Source organism: Pseudorca crassidens, chromosome X (genome assembly GCF_039906515.1).
Source record: "Pseudorca crassidens isolate mPseCra1 chromosome X, mPseCra1.hap1, whole genome shotgun sequence".
Lineage (NCBI taxonomy): Eukaryota > Metazoa > Chordata > Mammalia > Artiodactyla > Delphinidae > Pseudorca > Pseudorca crassidens.
In genome coordinates, this window is record NC_090317.1 from 89,912,802 (window position 1) to 89,931,461 (window position 18,660).

The 18,660-nt window shown below is 41.5% G+C and overlaps 1 protein-coding gene across 1 annotated transcript in view; it reads right to left on the reverse strand.

Annotated features, from left to right (window-relative positions):
• CCNB3 (cyclin B3) overlaps positions 1–16,908 on the reverse strand; it is a 52,349-nt gene extending 35,441 nt beyond the window's left edge. Inside the window, 3 exon segments of the mRNA XM_067722395.1 lie at positions 2,724–2,810; positions 13,021–13,152; positions 16,770–16,908. Of these exon segments, the coding sequence (XP_067578496.1) occupies positions 2,724–2,810; positions 13,021–13,116 (183 nt within the window). The 5' untranslated portion in view covers positions 13,117–13,152; positions 16,770–16,908.
• Positions 16,909–18,660: the final 1,752 nt, after the last annotated feature.

Genomic DNA, 18,660 nt, shown 5'->3' on the forward strand with positions numbered 1-18,660 from the left:
GAGGGGAAAAAGTGCTTATAACATTGACTTTACAAAGTCAATGGAAAAAAATTGGAATATGGACAATAGATTACATAAAAACACTATATCAATGTAAATGTATAAAGTTGTTGACTGCACTGTGTTTATATAAGACTATTTCTCTGAGGAGAAATAGTATATAGAGACTCTTTCTCTATATACACTGAAATACCCTAAGTACTTCATGGTAAAGGACCATGATGTATATAAGCAGATAGGATAAAATGTTAGTAATATGTGAATCTAGGTAAACAGCATATGTGTGTTCTTTGTACTGTTTTTTATTTTTGCAACTTTTTATAAATTTGAAATTATTTCCAAATGAAGTATAAAAAAATTATGCCTTTGTATCATCGTATCATAATAAGCAACTACAATCCAACAGGGAATTCTTTCTTAGGCCCTCAAGTTGTTGTCCACTTCTGCTCTTCAAAGAGCTTGACACAGTTTGCATTTTAATTTCACCTAAAGTTTTACAAACTCCTTATGTGTCAGGCTGAGATCCAGCTTTGGAAAAGATGTGCGTTCTTGGCAGGAGAGAGGTGGAGACCCTAATCCCCAGGGTGAAACTTTCAACTTGCCATATGTGAAGGTTCAAAGCACTAATATTTTCAGATCTAAGCTCAAGGGGACCTTTACCAGTATCTCCCCATAATTCTTTCACCAAAAAATAGGAAAATAGAGATGACAATCCTACTGGCAAAAAATAATTTAGGAAATAGACTTTATCTCCTCATCCACTGGCTTTGGACCAGCTCTAACAAATCAAAAGTCCTTCCCATGCTGAAAGGATAAAGGAGAGGGAAAAAAAGAACACTCACAGCAGACTAACTAATTAAAACAGATCAGCTCTTTTGGCAAGCCAGGACCTCACTGTGGTGAATGTTGAGGAGAAGACAGATATGGGGACATGAAAACGAAGTAATACTGACAGGAAGAAGCAAATCATCATAAAGGGAAACCCCAAAATTCAGAGAGAAAAGAGTCCTCAATCCTCAAAGAAATGAGCTCAGACGTCTGCAGAAATGCCCAACCCTGGAATGGCTTAGGTACACTGTAATGATAGAACTTTGTCTGGAAAGCACCAAAGATCATTCAAGGTGACCAGGACTTGAACACAAAAGGGAAATGGGCTTTCTGAGCTTCTGAAAAGCTAGAGGCAGAGATACTGCTCAGGGATGACTTGCATCCCCAACCCTGGACAAGTATGTGGCCTAACAGATGTTGAATTCAGTTGGAGAATCAGGAGGGTCCTAGCATGTGTTTCCTATTAATTTATTTGTGTTTGTTCTTTATGAATGATGACATAAACTTCACAACAAAAAGAGGACTGAGACATGGCAGGAAAGTTTTTCATATGCGGTTAGACTTTGCTTTGCACAGTGTCACTGGACTCCCATCAGGGACTCTGGAGGCCAAGGGAAGCTACATTAAGATGAGCTGCATCTGCTTCTGATTTCTGTGGCTACCTTATTTCAACCAAGTTTCTAGAGCCATGGTTAAATAAGTCAGGAAATGAATCTAACCTTACAGGTCTGTGTGGGAGGTAGCTCTTTCAAGCAATCTAGAGTAAATCTGATTATGCAGGAAGCTGTAACACAATCATACATGTTGTAATCTGCATGGGGAAAAGACTGTTTTAGCACAAAGGTGGTCACATAGCATCTAAAGAGCAGAGATACAAAGGGGAGAGCTTTGCCAATGCTTATCCAATCCTGCCCAAGGGGGTAAAATATTATCTAGCAGATGTAAGAATTCTGGTAGCCACAGAAGGACACTATTATAGAGGGCAGGATAGGGTCCACTAGGGTTCTCTGTATCCTAGATGAAACAGACTTCAAAAACAACATTGGGCAAGTCTTTATCTGTGAAGTGGAGATAATTATAGTATCTGCCTCAAAGGATTTTATGAGGATTAAGTGAGTGGATACAGGGAAAAATGCTTAGAATAGTGCTTGACACATGGTAAACACTCAGGAGACATCAGTTATTATTATTTTCTAAGACAAAAGATTACCTCTGACTCAATTCTATATTCAGTTAGTAACTTTCTAACTAGTAAATTTTTTTTGCTGGCGCCTTAATAACATCAGAAGGGAGGTAACTTGGAAGTGAACTCAGGAATTCTAGTCAAAATTGAGTTTCTAGATCTCCATAGTTGAAAACCAGATCATGGAACTGTGGTCATCAATGGTTCTGTACATCAGACGACATTTTTGATTGTCACTATGACTTGGATGCTGCTGGAACTTAATGCTAGGGACCAGGAATGCTGGCTGAAGTCAGTCATATACAATAGAAAAACTTTGCTGTTCAAAATGTCCATAGTGCTTGAACTGATAAACACTGCCCTAGACTACAATGAATCTACCAAAGTACTTACCTCCAAGGCCTATGCAACCAGCTGAGCCACCTCTGGACTTTATCTAAATGCAAGATCCCAAAGTTCTCATATTTCTCTACAATTTCATACCTGATAATCACTCATACTGCTTCCAGAGAGCTCCATCAATTAATCCAGATGGTATGTGGCAGCAGAAGAGCCACTGCAGTTTCTGAAATTGGGTCATTGATTCCAAATAAAATTGGCTCTCAACATTCTAGAGAGGGTCAGAGTTTGGTAAACTGGAAAGGTCCCTCAAGGAAGAGGCTGTGTAAACCTTATGCAACACCATGGCAGAGAACTGGACTGGCATACTCACATTGGTGAGATCTTCAAAAGCTGACCTCTTTTTGAGTGGTCCCTGAGGTGAAGATGGAGATATCTTTGCTTGGTAATTCTCCTCTCTCTAAAAAAGTAAAAGAGGTAAATGCGTATATCCAATTGTGAACAGTCTTTTCAGGGACGTCAGGTCATCTTTGGGGCTCAGGGGGGGAATGGCTGAATCTCCAAGCAACTGTAGACGCCTATAATAAACCCCAATAAACTACAACAAAAGGAAATTTTGGAACCCACTGCTTAGATAGTCACTGAAGGAGGTAATCATTGATGATAGGGACAAGGCTGGGAGGAGAAAAGATAACTGTCAGTGTAACTCTCAGAATGAGTAAACTAGCTTGGTGAAGCTAATTTTCTCTCTTACTCCTCTCATATTCATGGCTATACTAGCCAAGATTAACCATCACCACCCCCACCACCCTGCAACTCCCAGTCATTCCTTTAATATGGACATTCCCAGTTAAATTAGTTCAATAATTTAACAAAATTTAAGTGTCTCTTAAGTAGTTGATTTAAGACATTCTCAATAAGGACAATAACACACATACCTAGATACTGATCCAGGATCAGCTCTTTATTAGGTATTGACCTCGCACAAGTCACTTAGTTTCTGAGACTCAATTGCCTCATCAGTAAAACTGGAATAATAACCTACCGCATTTGAGGACCAAATAAGAGAAAACATGTTTTTTAAAAATCTATATAAAGTATAAATGGGCAGAAATAGTATTTTAAAAGTATATAGTCCAGGCTGATGGGTGGGGCTGGGTTTCCTCCCTGTTAGTTGTTTGGCCTGAGGCACCTCAACACTAGAGCCTACCCGGCTCTTTGGTGGGGCTAATGGCAGACTCTCGGAGGGCTCACACCAAGGAGTACTTCTCAGAAATTCTGCCAGTGTCCTTGTCCCCACGGTGAGCCACAGCCATCCTCCGCCTCTGCAGGAGACCATCCAACACTAGCAGCGCCACATGTATGAAACTTGGAAGCTGTCACTCCACCCTAATAACAAGTAGAAAATCAACAACTCTTACTGGATCTGTAAGAGAAGGTGGTGGACACAGGGCAAATTGCTGCCTCCAAGATTGAAGAGACAGTTTTTTGGAATCGGGAAGATGGGGGAAGAGTAAGACGCAGAGATCACCTAACTCCCCACAGATACAACAGAAATATATCTACACGTGGAACAACTCCTACAGAACACCTACTGAACGCTGGCAGAAGACCTCAGACTTACAAAAAGGCAAGAAAATCTCCACGTAGCTGGGTAGGGCAAAAGAATAAAGAATAAACAGAGACAAAAGGATAGGGACGGGACCTGCACCAGTGGGAGGGAGCTGTGAAGGAGGAAAGGTTTCCACACACTAAGAAGCCCCTTCGAGGGCGGAGGCTGCAGGTGGCGGAGGGGGAAGCTTCGGGGCCGTGGAGGAGAGCACAGTAACAGGGCTGCAGAGGGCAAAGCGGAGAGATTCCCACACAGAGGATTGGTGCCGACTGCAACTCACCAGCCCGAGAGGCTGATCTGCTCACCCGCCGGGGTGGGCGGGGGCTGAGAGCTGAGGCTCGGGCTTCGGTCGGATCCCAGGGAGAGGACTGGGGTTGGCGGCGTGAACACAGCCTGCCGGGGGTTAGTGCACTACGGCTAGCCGGGAGGGAGTCCGGGGAAAAGTCTGGACCTGCCAAAGAGGCAAGAGACTTTTTGTTCCCTCTTTGTTTCCTGGTGCGAGAGGAGAGGGGATTAAGAGTGCTGCTTAAAGGAGCTCCAGAGACGGGTGCAAGCCGCAGCTAACAGTGCGGACCCCAAAGACGGGCATGAGACGCTAAGGCTGCTGCTGCCGCCACCAAGAACCCTGTGTGTGAGCACAGGTCACTATCCACACCTCCCTTTGGGGGAGACTGTGCAGCCCGCCACTGCCAGGGTCCCGGGATCCAGGGACAATTTCCGAGGGAGAACGCATGGCGCGCCTCAGTCTGGTGCAACGTCCCGCTGGCTTCTGCTGCCATAGGTTCGCCCCACATCTGCACCCCTCCCTCCCCCCGGCCTGAGTGAGACAGAGTCCCCGAAGCAGCTGCTCCTTTAACCCCGTCCTGTCTGAGTGAAGAACAGATGCCCTGCGGGACCTACACGCAGAGGCAGGGCCAAATCCAAAGCTGAGCCCCGGAAGCTGTGGTAACAAAGAAGAGAAAGGGAAATCTCTCCCAGCAGCCTCAGAAGCAGCGGATTAATGCTCCACAATCAACTTGATGTACCCTGCATCTGTGGAATACACGAATAGACAACGAATCATCCCAAACTGAGGAGGTGGACTTTGAGAGCAAGATTTATTATTTTTCCCCTTTTCCTCTTTTTCTGAGTGGGTATGTGTATGCTTCTGTGTGAGATTTTGTCTGTATAGCTTTGCTTTCACCATTTGTCCTAGGGTTCTATCCGTCCGTTTTATTGTTTGTTTTGTTTTTCTTTTAAAAAAATTATTCTTAATAATTATTTTTTATTTTAATAACTTTATTTTATTTTATCTTACTTTATTTTATTTTATCCTCTTTCATCTTTCTTTTCTTTCTTCCTTCCTCCCTCTCTCTCTTTCTCTCTTTCTACTTTTTCTCCCTTTTATTCTGAGCCTTGTGGATGAAAGGCTCTTGGTGCTGCATCCAGGAGTCAGTGCTGTGCCTCTGAGGTGGGAGAGCCAACGTCAGGACACTGGTTCACAAGAGACCTCCCAGCTCCACATAATATCAAATGGCGAAAATCTCCCAGAGATCTCCATCTCAACACAAGCACCCAACTTCACTCAACGACCATCAAGCTACAGTGCTGGACATCCTATGCCAAACAACTAGCAAGACAGTAACACAACTCCACCCATTAGCAGAGAGGTTGCCTAAAATCATAATAAGTCCACAGACACCCCAAAACACACCAACAGACATGGACCTGCCCACCAGAAAGACAAGATCCAGCCTCATCCACGAGAACATAGGCACTAGTCCCCTCCACCAGGAAGCCTACACAACCCACTGAACCAACTTTAGCCACTGGGGACACACACCAAAAACAATGCGAACTATGAACCTGCAGCCTGCAGAAAGGAGACCCCAAACACAGCAAGATAAGCAAAATGAGAAGACAGAAAATCACACAGCACATTAAGGAGCAAGGAAAAAACCCACCAGACCTAACAAATGAAGAGGAAATTGGCAGTCTACCTGAAAAAGAATTCAGAATAATGATAGTAAAGATGATCCAAAATCTTGGAAATAGAATAGACAAAATGCAAGAAACATTTAACAAGGACCTAGAAGAACTAAAGATGAAACAAGCAACAATGAACAACACAATAAATGAAATTAACAATACTCTAGATGGGATCAATAGCAGAATAACTGAGGCAGAAGAACAGATAAGTGACCTGGAAGATAAAATAGTGGAAATAACTACTGCACAGCAGAATAAAGAAAAGAGAATGAAAAGAATCGAGGACAGTCTCAGAGACTTCTGGGACAACATTAAACGCACCAACATTCGAATTATAGGGGTTCCAGAAGAAGAAGAGAAAAAGAAAGGGACTGAGAAAATATTTGAAGAGATTATAGTTGAAAACTTCCCTAATATGGGAAAGGAAATACTTAATCAACTCCAGGAAGCACAGAGAGTCCCATACAGGATAAATCCGAGGTGAAATATGCCAAGACACATATTAATCAAACTGTCAAAAATTAAATACAAAGAAAACATATTAAAAGCAGCAAGGGAAAAACAACAAATAACACACAAGGGAATCCCCATAAGGTTAACAGCTGATCTTTCAGCAGAAACTCTGCAGGCCAGAAGGGACTGGCAGGACATACTTAAAGTGATGAAGGAGAAAAACCAACAACCAAGATTACTCTAAACATCAAGGATCTCATTCAGATTTGAAGGAGATATTAAAACCTTTACAGACAAGCAAAAGCTGAGAGAGTTCAGCACCACCAAACCAGCTTTACAATGAATGCTAAAGGAACTTCTCTAGGCAAGGAACACAAGAGAAGGAAAAGACCTACAATAACAAACCCAAAACAATTAAGAAAATGGGAATAGGAACATACATATCGATAATTACCTTAAATTAAATGGATTAAATGCTCCCACCAAAAGACACAGACTGGCTGAATGGATACAAAAACAAGAACCATATATATGCTGTCTACAAGAGACCCACTTCAGGACTAGAGACACATGCAGACTGAAAGTGAGAGGATGGAAAAAGATATTCCATGCAAATGGAAACAAAAAGAAAGCTGGAGTAGCAATTCTCATATAAGACAAAAGAGACTTTAAAATAAAGACTATTACAAGAGACAGAGAAGGACACTACATAATGATCAAGGGATCGATCCAAGAAGAAGATATAACAATTGTAAATATTTATGCACCCAACATAGGAGCACCTCAATACATACGGCAAATACTAACAGCCATAAAAGGGAAATCGAAAGTAACATAGTCATAGTAGGGGACTTCAACACCCCACTTTCACCAATGGACATATCAACCAAAATGAAAATAAATAAGGAAACACAAGCTTTAAATGATACATTGAACAAGATAGACTTAATTGATATTTATAGGACATTCCATCCAAAAACAACAGAAAACACATTTTTCTCAAGTGCTCATGGAACATTCTCCATGATAGATCATATCTTGGGTCACAAATCAAGCCTTGGTAAATTTAAGAAAATTGAAATTGTATCAAGTATCTTTTCCGACCACAATGCTATGAGACTAGATATCAATTACAGGAAAAGATCTGTAAGAAATACAAACACATGGAGGCTAAACAATACACTACTTAATAACGAAGTGATCACTGAAGAAATCAAAGAGGAAATAAAAAAATACCTAGAAACAAATGACAATGGAGACACGACAACCCAAAACCTATGGGATGCAGCAAAAGCAGTTCTAAGAGGGAAGTTTATAACAGTAAATTCCTACCTTAAGAAACAGGAAACATCTCGAATAAACAACCTATCCTTGCACCTAAAGCAATTAGAGAAAGAAGAACAAAAAAACCCCAAAGTTAGCAGAAGGAAAGAAATCATAAAGATCAGACCAGAAATAAATGAAAAAGAAATGAAGGAAATGATAGCAAAGATCAATAAAACTGAAAGGTGCTTCTTTGACAAGATATACAAAATTGATAAACCAGTAGTCAGACTCATCAAGAAGAAAAGGAAGAAGACTCAAATCAATAGAATTAGAAATGAAAAAGGAGAAGTAACAACTGACATTGCAGAAATACAAAAGATCATGAGCGATTACTACAAGCAACTTTATGGCAATAAAATGGACAACCTGGAAGAAATGGACAAATTCTTAGAAAAGCACAACCTGCCAAGACTGAATCAGGAAGAAATAGAAAATATGAACAGACCAATCACAAGCACTGAAATTGAAACTGTGATTAAAAATCTTCCAACAAACAAAAGCCCAGGACCAGATGGCTTCACAGGAGAATTCTATCAAATATTTAGAGAAGAGCTAACACCTATCCTCAAACTCTTCCAAAATATAGCGGAGGCAGGAACACTCCCAAACTCATTCTACGAGGCCACCATCACCCTGACACCAAAACCAGACAAGGATGTCACAAAGAAAGAAAACTACAGGCCAATATCACTGATGAACATAGATGCAAAAATCCTCAACAAAATACTAGCAAACAGAATCCAACAACACATTAAAAGGATCATACACCATGATCAAGTGGGGTTTATTCCAGGAATGCAAGGATTCTTCAATATATGCAAATCAATAAACGTGATACACCATATTAACAAATTGAAGGAGAAAAACCATATGATCTCAATAGAGGCAGAGAAAGCTTTCGACAAAATTCAACACCCATTTATGATAAAAATCCTCCAGTAAGTAGGCATAGAGGGAACTTTCTTCAACATAATAAAGGCCATATATGACTAACCTACAGCCAACACCGTCCTCATTGGTGAAAAACTGAAAGCATTTCCACTAAGATCAGGAACAAGAAAAGGTTGCCCACTCTCACCACTCTTATTCAACATAGTTTTGGAAGTTTTAGCCACAGCAATCAGAGAAGAGAAGGAAATAAAAGGAATCCAAATCAGAAAAGAAGAAGTAAAGCTGTCACTGTTTGCAGGTGACATGATACTATGCATGTCACCTGAGAATCCTAAAGATGCTACCAGAAAAGTACTAGAGCTAATCACTGAATTTGGTAAAGTAGCAGGATACAAGATTAATGCACAGAAATCTCTGGCATTCCTATACACTAATGATGAAAACTCTGAAAGTGAAATCAAGAAAACACACGCATTTACCACTGCAACAAAAAGAATAAAATATCTAGGAAAAAACCTACTTAAGGAGACAAAAGACCTGTATGCAGAAAAGTATAAGACACTGATGAAAGAAACTAAAGATGTTACAAGTAGATGGAGAGATATACCATGTTCTTGGATTGGAAGAATCAACATTGTGAAAATGCCTCTACTACCCAAAGCAATCTACTGATTCAGTGCAATCCCTATCAAACTACCACTGGCATTTTTCACAGAACTAGAACAAAAAATTTCACAACTTGTATGGAAACACAAAAGACCCCGAATAGCCAAAGCAATCTTGAGAACGAAAAACAGAGCTGGAGGAATCAGGCTCCCTGACTTTAGACTATACTACAAAGCTACAGTAATCAAGACAGTATGGTACTGGCACAAAAACAGAAATATAGAGCGATGGCACAGGATAGGAAGCCCAGAGCTAAACCCACGCACATATGGTCACCTTATCTTTGATAAAGGAGGCAGGAATGTACAGTGGAGAAAGAACAGCCTTTTCAATAAGTGGTGCTGGGAAAACTGGACAGCTACATGGAAAAGAATGAGATTAGATCACTCCCTAACACCATACACCAAAAATAAGCTCAAAATGGATTAAAGACCTAAGTGTAAGGCCAGTAACTCTCAAACTCTTAAAGGAAAACATAGGCAGAACACTATGACATAAATCACAGCAAGATCCTTTTTGACCCACCTCCCAGAGAAATAGAAATTAAAAAAAAATAAACAAATGGGACCTAATGAAACTTCAAAGCTTTTGCACAGCAAAGGAAACCATAAACAAGACCAAAAGACAACCCTCAGAATGGGAGAAAATATTTGCAAATGAAGCAACTAACAAAGGATTAATCTCCAAAATTTAGAAGCAGCTCATTCAGCTCAACAACAAACAACCCAATCCAAAAATGGGCAGAAGACCTAATAGACATTTCTCCAAAGAAGTTATACAGACTGCCAACAAACACATGAAAGAATGCTCAACATCATTAATCATTAGAGAAATGCAAATCAAAACTACAATGAGATATTATCTCACACCAGTCAGAATGGCCATCATCAAAAAATCTAGAAACAATATATGCTGGAGAGGGTGTGGAGAATAGGGAACACTCTTGCACTGCTGGTGGGAATGTGAATTGGTACAGCCACTATGGAGAACAGTATGGAGGTTCCTTAAAAAACTAAAAAGAGAACTACCATATGACCCAACAATCCCACTACTGGGCATATACCCTGAGAAAACCATAATTCAAAAAGAGTCGTGTACCACAACGTTCATTGCAACTCTATTTACAATAGCCAAGAGATGGAAACAACCTAGGTGTCCATCATCAGATGAATGGATAAAGAAGATGTGGCACATATATCCAATGGAATATTACTCAGCCATAAAAAGAAACGAAATTGAGCTGTTTGTAATGAGGTGGATGGACCTAGAGTCTGTCATACAAAGTAAAGTAAGTCAGAAAGAGAAAGACAAATACCGTATGCTAACACATATATATGGAATTTAAGGGAACAAAATGTCATGAAGAACCCAGGGGTAAGACAGGAATAAAAACACAGACCTACTAGAGAATGGACTTGAGGATATGGGGAGGAGGAAGGGTAAGCTGTGACAAAGTGAGAGAGTGGCATGGACATATATACACTACCAAACGTAAAATAGATAGCTAGTGGGAAGCAGCCGCATAGCACAGGGAGATCAGCTCAGTGCTCTGTGACCACCTAGACGGGTGGGATAGGGAGGGTGGGAGGGAGGGAGATGCAAGAGGGAAGAGATATGGGAACATATGTATATGTATAACTGATTCATTTTGTTATAAAGCAGAAACTAACACACCATTGTAAGGCAATTATACTCCAATAAAGATGTAAAAAAAAAAGTATATAGTCCAATATGTTTTTAAACCTCATAGGGGAAATTTTGTATTTTAAGAAAGGAGTTTGGTAATTCATATTAATCTCTTTTAGTGTATACAAGGGAGAGATGGGGGAAAGGAGGAAGGGTGAGTATTTTGGATCAAAGGGAGCTTCCTTTCTAGGTAGTGTTTATCTACACATGCCTTACCCCACTCCCAAATGAGCAAGACTATCTCTGTGGGGTTAGAGGTTAAGGTAAATCACGCTGTAGGGCTTTTCTGTTCCCTAACAGTTTTTATTTGGTGAAAGTCTCCTAAGTATCAGATTTCCTTTATGAATTGAGAACCCTGCCCTACCTATGTCAGAGAGTTGTTATAATATGAAGCAGAACATTGAGGTCAGACCATTTATTTTCCCTGTTCTCTATTTACATCATGGACAGTTAGCACATGACACAGTAAGTGATTACAAATTTAGAGAACTGGATTCATATTACAATAGAACAATCTAGCACAGTGGAGCAATCCTGAAAGAGCTGAGAATTACTTCTGTTTTTTAATTGATTAAGCTAAGAAATAAGTAAACTATTAGTCTCTTATCTAGTTCATGATAAATAATCCTAGTGGAAATAATTAGCAAAAAATAAATTACTATTTTCTCTCAAATTGGCTAAGAAATTAACTGTTGGTCTGTTATCCAATTCCTACTTAGTATTACTGGTAGAAATAACCAGCCCCAAATAAAATCAATGGGTGAAACTGAACTCAATAAAATTTATATTTGCAAGATGTGCCCTGAGAGAGTTGGATTTAGAAAAATAACTGCCACAGAAGAAAACTTACAGTGGCAGGACTCTAATTGGAAAATTTGATATGGACAAAAATCTGATCAATGTATCAAATCTTTCTTGCCAAATTTACATAGGAAAAACACATTTGGCCCCTCCAAGAAAATCATTTCAGTGAGACAAAAATGAAAATGATTAGAAAGTGTTTATCTGTGCTGAGAGAAAACCAATCAAGGAAAATAAATTGGCCTGATGATGTTTGCTCCAGGAAATACTCTTTTTTTTTTTTTTTTTTTTGGCGGTACGCGGGCCTCTCATTTGTTGTGGCCTCTCCCGCTGCGGAGCACAGGCTCCAGACGCGCAGGCTCAGCAGCCATGGCTCACAGGCCCAGCCACTGCGCGGCATGTGGGATCTTCCCGAACCGGGGCACGAATCCGTGTCCCCTGCATCAGCAGGCGGACTCTCAACCACTGCGCCAGCAGGGAAGCCCCAGGAAATACTCTCTTAATGACAATTCATCAGGTTAGTAAAATTCTGATTAAAATATGAATGATGAGGAACATAGAACATCACAGGGTCGGAATGACAAACTATCCACAAGGTCAAAACAGCAGGCTTGGGCTTCCCCGGTGGCGCAGTGGTTGAGAGTCCGCCTGCCGATGCAGGGGACACGGGTTCGTGCCCTGGTCCGGGAGGATCCCACATGCTGCGGAGCGGCTGGGCCTGTGAGCCATGGCCGCTGGGCCTGCGCGTCCGGAGCCTGTGCTCCGCAACGGGAGAGGCCACAGAAGTGAGAGGCATGCGTGCCACAGCAGTGAGAGGCACGTGTACTGCAAAAAAAAAAAAAAAAAACTCAAAATGGGCCCATTCTTCAAATTTAATAGCTGTAAAAAGCATTATAATACATTTGTTGACCTAGTCTTCATACTCTCCCCAGGATGTACCAAGCAGCCACCTGGCAAGGTGCTTTGAGCATCTCAGAGAGAGTAAGAGTATAGATGTGATCACTAATGAGAACTGAGTATTGTTTGCTTTTGAAGGTTATGGAGGACGGCCTTCACCTTAGCCATGTATTTACAGGAAAGAAGAGTTGACACTTTCCCCCTAAGTCCTAATTTGATGGTCTTCTCCAACTACAAGGTCTGCCACCCTTTCCCACTTTCTCAGATTAAACCACACATATTTCAAAAGATGTAGGGATGAGCATAGGGACTGAACCAACACAGGAAGAGCTTATATGAAACACTGTTGGGAGGGACAGCTTGCTCTAACCTTTTCAGATGGGCCATGATCACTGGGCACAATTTTGCTGGACTGAGATTTCTTAGTCTCACGTCTGGAGCGTTGGGGTGGTAGTGGCAGTGGCATTTCTTATGGATTCAGCAGCATCTATCCAAGGCAGGGCTGCAATCAGAAAAGGACTCTTTAAAACACCATTCACCAGAAATATCAGAATTCTCTGGAGATCCTTGAGAAAACCCAGTCTCTCTGTAGCATCCCTAGGAGAAAACATACTTTGATTTAAGCAGATCTGGGCTCAAATCTTGGTTCTACCACACTTAACCATGGGCAAGTGACTTAAACTCCCTAGGCTTCAGTTATCTCATCTGTAAAATGGAGATAAGTATACGTACCTCTGCAGGGCACTGTTCAAATTAAATGAGATACTCTATGTAAAAAGCTCAGTACAGTGCCTGCCACCCCCTGTGGGCACTGGGACTGTGGCCTAGCCCCTAGTTTAGCCTAGGAACACTGGGGACAAATTAACAGTTTTGCATTGAAAATAATCAAGAACATGACAGATCATATAGTATGGAGGCTCGCTGGTAGGGTTAATGTTCTTTAAAAGGCATGGGGTCCTGGCCACAGCAATTATAATGATGCTACAGAGAAGGCAAAAGAATACACTGCACACACACACACACACACACACACACACACACACACACACACACACATGCACAATAGGCCAGAGGGTATTCAAAGGCTGCATTCAATCAAGAAACTGTAATCCAGTTCCAGACACCCAGTAAGAAAAAAATAAAATAAAAAGATAACAGCAGAAGGAACTAACTTGTTGAAAATCACTTGACATAAAAATTTAACAGTCATTACAGACCTTGGGAGAGTCCTACCTTCATCCTATCTCAGTGTGGGATCCCATTCTACATTCCTTAAATTTCTTTTAGTTTGTGAGTTCCCAATAGTTATGATATACTTATGTATCTTACAAGCAAATACATAATTAGGAGGAATCAGTTCTTGGATATCCAAGAGACCCTTCCCACTCAAATACAACTGCCCTTCCAACTCCACCGATATTCAGTGTCCAAGCTCAACTGCATTTGACAAAGAACAGGCTTCCATAAGAGAGACCCTAAAGGCAATGCACCAGATACTTCAGGCAATGGAGATACAAACACAAATAAATCATGTATCTTACCCTAGAAGTATTCACAGGCACAGCTCTAACAGTAACATAAAAATATGACAAATGATTTAAAAACGGTAGATAAAAAGTACTTTAGAAACACAATGGCAAGACAGTAATCTTGTGGGAGATTCCATCTGGACTTAAACGACAAAAAGGTTCCCAAGTAGACAGGGGAGCTTTCCAGGCAAAGAAAGCTTGAGCCTAGGCAGAGGGTTGAACATGCAGAGCACAGCAAGTTTGGTAACATCCTGGAGTGTGGAGTATAAAGAATGTGTTGGGGAGGAGTTAGAAAGAGGCTGCAAGCTAGGCTGGGGCCACGCTGGTAAGACTGCAGAGAAGACTGCAGTTTGAGGGGAAGGTTTAAGAAAGAAGAAAGGCTAACTTGGGCTTTGCTTTGGATGGAGAATATTAAACATTTTGTTGGCAAGGAAAAGTTAGTACAAGTATGTGCCTTCACATTTACTATGTCAGTTAATCCTCCCAACAAAACTGTGAGGGTAAGCAGGGCAAGTACAATTCTTTCCATTTTATAGTCCCAGATGAGTTAAGTGACTTACTACACAGGACAAATTATTAAGCAGCATAGAACATTCAGCTCTTTCCAGGGCTCTTTTCTAAAATACCATGAAGTCTCTCTGATCGTATGCAAAAAAGATTCCAAAATAGCCTACAGTCCAAAGTGAAAGGCCATAGTGTGGTAGTATGAGGAGTAATGAGGAGTTAGAATGAATAGACTTTTTTTTAAGAAGCAATTGGGCTCCTAAATCAGCCAACTTAGCATCTTAGAGCCTCAGTTTCCTCATTCGCAAAAGAGCTATACCACCTCTTACTTGCAGAGGTATTGTGTGGCTCAAATGTAAATTTGTACGTGCAAAGCTTAACCTGGTACTCAGAATAAATGGTGCATCTTATTCTCCTTCTCTTCCTCCAAATCCAAACCTATTTTCCATCTCATCCCTCAAAACTCAGCCAAGCAGCAATAAAGCTAAATTGAGTGAACCCACCCTTAACTGCACTGTATGAAAACCACTCACTCCACTATTATTATTCACACCTCATACAATTTTCTATGGATGACCAAAGACTCATGTTCTGAAATCTTTATCTTTCAAACGGAAAGAAAACATCAAACTGGAGTCAACAGGCCAGAAAACTTTCAGCTGATGACATCACAGGCTGACTAAACCTCAGAGAAAATAAGGTTTTTCAGATGATGGTTATGTATCACCTTCATTATCCTGAACAATAATCACTTGCTTTGGGGGACACAGACACTGACTTAAGTAACTAATTTCCCTGCCACTAGGTGGGGGGAGGGGATTGACATCACCAAAAACATGCTTTCATAAAAGGACACTCTGTAGAACACTCTCAACTTGTACCACCTACAGAACCCTTAGCCTTATTTGGACAAAAAAATTAAAATCCTTTCTGCTTTCCAGACTTTCCATCTCCCCTACATACACACTGATGAGTGTTGAAGACTCCATTGGGCATCCCAGGGCTGGTGCTGAAACCCACACAGGGGCAAGTTGGCCTTTTTAGAAGCCCAATTGCTCAGAGTCCAAAACTGTAGATCAAGACAATCTCAGGAAACAGTAGCGACTTCTTTTTATATATAAAGGCAGGTTACAGACAGCAAGACACTGGGGAGAGAAAGCAGCATGGTGTCAATGAAAGCAGCACTGAGCTGAGAAGGATGCCTAGGGTCTAGTTCTAATCCTGCCCTAGCTGGCTGAGTGACACTGGACAGGTCCCTTTTCCCTCTCCAGGCCTCCTTCCCCCACCTAATAAAATGAGATAGTGGGACCAGAGTCTCTTCGACATTTAAACCATGGTCAATGGACCAGCAATATTAGCATCACCTGGGAGCTTGTCAGCAATTTAAAATCTCAGTCCCCGAGGTAGGCCTCACCAAATCAGGAAGTGCAAGTTAATAACCCCAGGTGATCTGTATGCACTTTAAAGTTTAAGAAGCACTGTTCTAGGATCCCTTCAACTTCTGACATTCTAAGATTCCAAGAGGACCATAGCAGAGAGCAGTGGAAAGCCAGAGTTGGAGGGGTTGGAGGTGGTGATAGAAGAGAGCCAGGGGAGACAACAAGGGAGGAAGGACACATGTTTCCATCTTCCTTCATATCCTTCAACCGTAGTTCAAAAGGCATCCCTCAAGTAGCATTCTCTAGCTTAAATACGTCTTGTGGATGAAATTGATCCTGCACAGTTTCGCTTGTGAAAAGACGTTATGTAAATGTACTCGCATTCAGGCATGTGTACTGGTAGCTCCATTTAAAAGCTGGGACCCAGTTTTGGTTTTTTGTTGTTTTCGTTTGGTTTTTTAGGTTTGTTGGTTTTCTTTGCTTTGCCATCTCACCCACTAATACACACTCCCTGCCCAACCTCGTACAGGGCTCTCTCCGCAGACTGCTGACTGACAGGAAAAAGCAAAGGTTTCGTGTCAGGGATCCCATGCATCCCGGCAAAAGAAGACAGTGAGTTACAAGTGACTGGAGTGAGGCTCAAGGACCCACCCGCGTGCGACACAACCGAACATTCAAGCGGGCAGTACAAGTTCAAAGGCGCCTACCTCATATCGAGATTGAGGGCAGAAGAGGAAAGACCACGGGCGCAGTCCTAGCCCAGGAGAGGCCCGGGAAATGACCGGAGCTCCGCGTCCCAGCAACTGGCGTTCGTCTCAACTTTCCCCGTGCTCTCTCCAATCAGCCCAGTAGCGAATTTTGAAAATTACAGCCCAGGAAGCAGAGCAGCGGTGATTGGCCAGCAAGGGCAAATCAGCGTGCAGTTGAGACTTGAGCTCGCCTAGCAAGGAGGGGCGGGGCTGGGTATTTTTAAACTGAACTCTGCAGCTAATTGACTTCACAACGGGGCGTGGTTTCCTGTACCCCTGATTGGACTGGGCTGGGCTGACAAGCGGGAGTGCTGCGTCTCTTTAAAGACTCGTTTTCATTTAAATAATCCTGCTGGAGGATGGCGAGAGCCGCTGCATTATGTAGTGAAGTTCAGAGCAATTAAAACATTAATATTAATAAGCTTTTGGGAATTCCCTGGCGGTCCAGTGGTTAGGACTCGCCGCTTTCACTGCGGTGGCCCAGGTTCAATCCCTGGTCAGGGAAATAAGACCCGCAAGCCGGCGCAGTGCGGCCAAAACGTGCCTTTGTGAGGGAAGCAGAGCAGAAATTATTGCCCTTATTTTATGGATAGCCCCCAAAGTGCAGAGAGCTAATAGTAGCTAACATTAATTGAGTGCTAGCTCTGTGCTAATTGCTATAATTTTTTAAATTGTTTTCAACACTGTCCAAAAAGGTAGGTACTTTTATTATTGCCGTTTTACAAACAACAAAACTCTAGCTTGCTAACTGCCTAATGTCACAATGCTACATTGTGGCAAAGCAGGTAATACAACCGATATGCTCATTCATTTCATTCCTACATTAATTAATTCATTCCATTCCTACATTAATTCATTCATTCAACAAATAATTATTGAGCACCTGCTTTATTCCAGGAGCTAAAAATATATATATATGAGTAACTGACAAAAGACTTGAAGAGTGTATAACCCTGCCCTGTCTTCTGAGGAGGGAAAGAGAGAATGGAGATGCCAGGAATAAAATCTAGGAATTCCTGCATATACAACAGATACTCTACCACTAAACTGCATCTTTACACTTATTATTAGTCCATTCTCCTTTTAGTATCTCATAGCTTCTACATTAAATGGAAAATAGTCACATGATCCCAGGCCCTCTTCTCTTTTTAATATCCCTAGGTTATCACATCCAGATCCATGACTTTAAGTAGCATCTAAAAGCTAGCCCTGAACTCCAGACTCATAAATCCAACTGGCTACTCCACATCTCCACTTGGATGTCTAATAGACACCTCAAACTTAACGTATTCACAACCTTCACCAAACCTGATCCTTCCTCCAATGTCCGCCATTTCAGAAACTGGTACCACATCAAGCCTGTTAATCAAGCCAGAAACCTGGGTATCATCCTTGATTCAAACTCTTTTCCACTACCTTACCCTACCAAATCCAATCCTTCAGCGAGTGCTGTTGATTCTACATCAAAAATATATTTTATATCCATCCACTTCCCTCCATCTCCACTACAACCATAGTCTCTCGATTGGACCACAGTCAGAAGCTTCCAAGCTGCTCTCCCCCTTTCCAATCTGGCTCTTCTCTAATGCAAGTACAATACAATATGATCAGTCTTTTTTTAAAAAAAAAAAGAGGTATCATGTCCCTCTCCTGCTTTTGTGGTTTCCCACAGAACTTAAAATAAAATCCAGACTCCTTACCCTGGCCTACAAGTCCCACCTATCTCACAAACCTTGTCTCATACCACTCTTTCTCATTTACTCCATTCCAGCCATAATGATCTTCTTCCCAAACTTTGAATATACAGAAAATCCCTCTTCTCGGGAACTTTGCACATGACGTTCCCACT